The sequence below is a fragment of the Micromesistius poutassou genome (genome assembly GCF_964030765.1).
Source record: "Micromesistius poutassou genome assembly, chromosome: 8".
In the NCBI taxonomy this organism is placed as follows: Eukaryota; Metazoa; Chordata; class Actinopteri; order Gadiformes; family Gadidae; genus Micromesistius; species Micromesistius poutassou.
The window spans coordinates 1,255,890-1,260,889 of record NC_140278.1 but is presented as its reverse complement, the minus strand read 5'-3'; the positions used below and the strand labels follow the sequence as shown (position 1 = coordinate 1,260,889).

General features: G+C 47.3%; 1 protein-coding gene across 1 annotated transcript in view; it reads left to right on the top strand.

The window, feature by feature from the left end:
• Positions 1-502: 502 nt before the first annotated feature.
• Positions 503-5,000, top strand: part of znf804b (zinc finger protein 804B) — a gene marked incomplete at both ends in the record, with an annotated part of 44,710 nt that continues 40,212 nt past the window's right edge. The window contains 1 exon segment of the mRNA XM_084471840.1: positions 503-625. Coding sequence (XP_084327966.1) covers positions 503-625 — 123 coding nt within the window.

Sequence of the window (5,000 nt, the reverse complement as noted above, 5' to 3'; positions counted from 1 at the left end):
CTCTCTCCCGCCAGCAGACTCGTCTTCGTCCTGTCCTCCTGTCCTCCTGTCCTCCTGTCCCCCTGTCCTCCTGTCCTCCTGTCCTCCTGGTCGGCTAGCCAGAGAACACTCGGGACACTTTTCTTTCTCGGTCCTTTTTTCTTGTTGTTTCGACCGTCTATCTTTATCTCCCCCTCTTCTTTGGACTTGCTTTCTATTTATTACGCGCGCGCGCGCACACACACACACACACACACACACACACACACACACACACACACACACACACACACACACACACACACACACACACACACACACACGCACGCACACACACACGCGCGCGCGGTAGTTCATCAAAACGCAGAAAGGAATCTCAGTTCATTGGACATCAGTCGTGATCTCGCAGCCTCAGAGATCAGATCGTCTCCCACGCGGAGGCGAGGACGGGTCGCCCACATTGGGACCACAGCACACACCAGCCCGGGTCTGCGGTGACCACCCCCCGCATGGAGCCGTCGGGATGGCCTGCAGCACGTGCTACTACCTGGTGATCAGCTCCACTCACCTGAGCAACGGCCACTTCCGCCGCGTCAAGGGGGTCTTCCGCGGACCCCTGTGCCCCACCGCGACCAGCGACTCACCGGTAGGCTACAGCCGGCGTGTGTGTGTGTGTGTGTGTGTGTGTGTGTGTGTGTGTGTGTGTGTGTGTGTGTGTGTGTGTGTGTGTGTGTGTGTGTGTGTGCGCGCGCGCGCGCGCGGGCGGGCGGTCTGTTTCAATCAATATTTCAACCAACTTATCTGTGTATATATCTTCCTAAAACACACAACTCATTAAAACACGACTGAAGCGCAGGGCTCGCGTCCCTGGGAGGTGATCGTTATTAGCGGAACACCGTACGGCGCTATAGGCTCTTCGCTCCATCCATTCACAACCTCACGGACTCCATTACGTTCTAAGCTCCTTTAGGTGAGCATGCTCATCGCTTTGCCCTTTCAGGCCGACTGCACAGGGCGTGTTTGACATGTGGTGTCATACTCTACATAAATACATGACACAAGTTAAATGGCAAATGAGAAAAGTATGAGGAGCACTGCGTTGCTACTGAGATGTAATGCAACAGAATGCTTTGCTTAAGAAGATTAAAAGACACAGAGATCATACCAGAGGGAAACTAAAGGATTGGGTAGACCCATACTATTACTGTAATCATTTATATGTGTAGGACATGTATTATTCATTTATATGTGTTCATACATACATATGCATGTATGAATGTAAGTAGGAATGTATGTATGGATTGATGTATGTATGTATGTATGTATGTGTGTATGAGTGTGTGTATGAATGCATGTATGCATCTATCTATCTATCTATCTATCTATCTATCTATCTATCTATTAGAGGTGTACAGGGATGTCTTTATCCATACCTTTCTGTCTCTGCACCTGTATTTGGATAGAAACCCTGTTTACAGTAAAGAAGTATAGCAACATATCCTTCAATTGAAGTATTACTGTTTAATTCCAGGACAGAGCGTAAGTCATCCCCATGGGATCTCATTTGGGGAAAGTATGTGGGAAGTCAACGGCGAGGTAAATAATGATGAACATCCCCGTGTTCGTTCTGTTGCTTCCTGGCTGATAAAAGAGCCAGGAGTCGCTGGATGAAATACATCAGGCAAGACACGTGCTGGCGCCGTGTATGTAGAGATGTGCTGCACCGAGTGGCTTCACACAAAACAAAATGTTACTTTCCTGTTTTACGTGACTTTCTGAACTGAACTCGGAAAATACATCATATTTGCTAGTGTTGGTCTCCTTGTGTTGTTTCCAAAATAACCATAAATTGCTGCTGCATATATTATTTTGAATTCAGCAATGAGCCACAATATGACCTCCCCCCCGCCTCCCACACACACACACACACACACACACACACACACACACACACACACACACACACATAGCGGAAGGGGCTTGACTTCGGCGGTGATTTCTAGATAATATATTGTTTTATATAATTGTATTTTTTCTCCCTACTGAGCTAAGTTTGGAAAGACTGCAAAAGGCAACGCAAGGCAAGGCAACTTTATTTATATAGCACTTTTCATATACAAAGTGCTTCACATATAAACATTGTCATACAATAAAAGAAAATAATAGATAAGTAAAAAGTAAAATATATAGAAAATAAAGGCAAAGTTTAAAAAAACACATTTTAGAAACATTTTAGAAAGGCAAGTTAAAAAAAATGCATTTTAGAAAGTGAGAAAATAAAGGCAAAGTTAGTAATAAAATAAAAAATAGATAGAAGCATTGTAGATTTAAGATTTAGCAGAAAGCTAAAGCAAACATAAAAGTCTTCAGTCTTGTTTTAAAAGCTGTCAGAGTTGGGGCAAGTCTTAAATCGTCAGGGAGTTTATTCCAGCTATTTGTTGCATAGTAACTAAATCCTGCTTCCCCATGTTTCGTGTTGACTCTGGGGATAATTAACAGGTTGGTCTCAGAGGATCTTAGTGGTCTAGAAGGCTTATGTAGTGGAAGCATATCAGTTAAATATTTTGGCCCTAAACCATGTAGGGATTTATAGTGTGACAACATGATTTTAAAATCAATTCTCTGACATACAGGGAGCCAATGTAACGATTTAAGAATTGGTGTATTATGTTCACATCTGATCCACAGCTAAAAACGGATAAAAACACTCAAACTGCTATTGGTCTGGAAGCCCTCGGTCTAGTCCAGGTCGCCAGAGGACGCTGAGCCACAAACATTATTGTAACAGACAGACAACAACATGCAGGTCAACAATACTCTAATATTACAGTTGGTGTGATATTACAGTTTAGGGTTGGTCTATCTCACACCGTGGAGAGGGGACCCAGCCCTTATGAGCGAACGGAGCGTGAGCTAGAGATTGTTCTGGTTCAGGCTGGGGTTGCGGGGGGTGTGCGCCTGGCTCTGAGTCCGTTAGCTCCGCACACGACGGCCCTCCCTGGATAAGAGTGACGGCGCGGCCCACAGCGCGCCCTCACCTGGTGACTTCAGAACACAGCCCTCACCTGGTGGTGACTTCAGAACACAGCCCTCAACCTGGTGACTTCAGAACACAGCCTCACCTGGTGGTGACTTCAGAACACAGCCCCTCACCTGGTGGTGACTTCAGAACACAGCCCTCACCTGGTGGTGACTTCAGAACACAGCCCTCACCTGGTGGTGACTTCAGAACACAGCCCTCACCTGTGGTGACTTCAGAACACAGCCCTCACCTGGTGGCTTCAGAACACAGCCCTCACCTGGTGGTGACGTCAGAACACAGCCCTCACCTGGTGGTGACCTCAGAACACAGCCCTCACCTGGTGGTGACTTCAGAACACAGCCCTCACCTGGTGGTGACGTCAGAACACAGCCCTCACCTGGTGGTGACTTCAGAACACAGCCCTCACACTGGTGGTGACGTCAGAACACAGCCCTCACCTGGTGGCTTCAGAACACAGCCCTCACCTGGTGGTGACGTCAGAACACAGCCCTCACCTGGTGGCTTCAGAACACAGCCCTCACCTGGTGGCTTCAGAACACAGCCTCACCTGGTGACAGAACACAGCCCTCACCTTTCAATGACGTCAATGAACGACTCGTTCAATTAAAGTCCTATGAATCCAGAATGGGCAATTTCATCTTGTGCCCATCAATGAGAAGAATAGATTTGAAGAAACCCTAATGGCTGTCTATCTGTCTGTCTATCTATCTATCTATCTATCTATCTATCTATCTATCTATCTATCTGTCTATCTGTCTATCTGTCTATCTGTCTGTCTATCTGTCTATCCGTCTATCCGTCTATCCGTCTATACGTCTATCCGTCTATCCGTCTATCCATCCGTCTGCCTGCCTTTCCATCTGAGCTGCCATGCCCAACAAATTATCGCTAATTACTTGGGGAGTGTGTCTGTGTAGGTGGAGATTGCGAGGGAGAGAGAGAGAGAGAGAGAGAGAGAGAGAGAGAGAGAGAGAGAGAGAGAGAGAGAGAGGGGGGGGGGGGGGGGGGGGTAGGAGAGAGAGGTAGGAGAGAGAGAGGTAGGAGAGAGAGAGGTAGGGAGGGAGAGAGAGAGAGAGAGAGGTAGGAGAGAGAGAGAGACAGAGCGAGAGAGAGAGACCTATCCAGCCTAGCAGGGTAACTTTATGACCTTTCTCTTGTGCCATAGATCCTTTGTGCCACCAAACTGACATTTAGCGCCAGACTGACCCTCAGCCTGTTTGTGCGTCCATGTGTGTGTGTGTGTGTGTGTGTGTGTGTGTGTGTGTGTGTGTGTGTGTGTGTGTGTGCGTGTGTGTGTGTGTGTCTGTGTGTGGGTGTGTATGTGTGTGTATGTGTGTGTGTGTGTGTGTGTGTGTGTGTGTGTGTGTGTGTGCATGTGTGGGTGTGTGGGCGGGGGGTGGGGGGCGTGTGTGTGAGGTTGTGTGTGTGTGTCGGCAGGGGGTGTGTGTGTGCGTGCGTGCGTGTGTGTGTGTGTGTGTGTGTCGTTATCCAGGCCTTGCTCTGGGTCTTTCTAGCAAGCTCACATTATTCATGAGCCCTTAATGTGTGACAAGACAAACTGGCAGACAGCACGACAACTCTGATGAGGCATCTGGCATGTGTGTGTGTGGCTGGATGTCCATCGTCGTGTGTGGGTGTGTATGTGTGTGTTTGTGTGTGTGTGTGTGTGTGTGTGCGTGTGTGTTTGTGTCAAGGAAAGTGAGAAGGAGAGAGAAAGAGAGAGAGAGAGAGAGGGGGGGAAAGAAGCAGCAGACAAAACAAATGTGTGTGTGCGCATGACAATTGATGAGTTTCCGTGTGCACTCCAGTCATTACCAGTCATGTCCGACCCACACGTTTGGCGGGAATGAGTGAGCGACTCTGAGTGCATATGTAGGTTTTTTTTTTTTTATGTAAGTTTTTTTTTTACATGACATACATTTTATCATCTTTGATATTTGAATATGTATTTTTAAACAAATGTCAAACCATTTGTCTT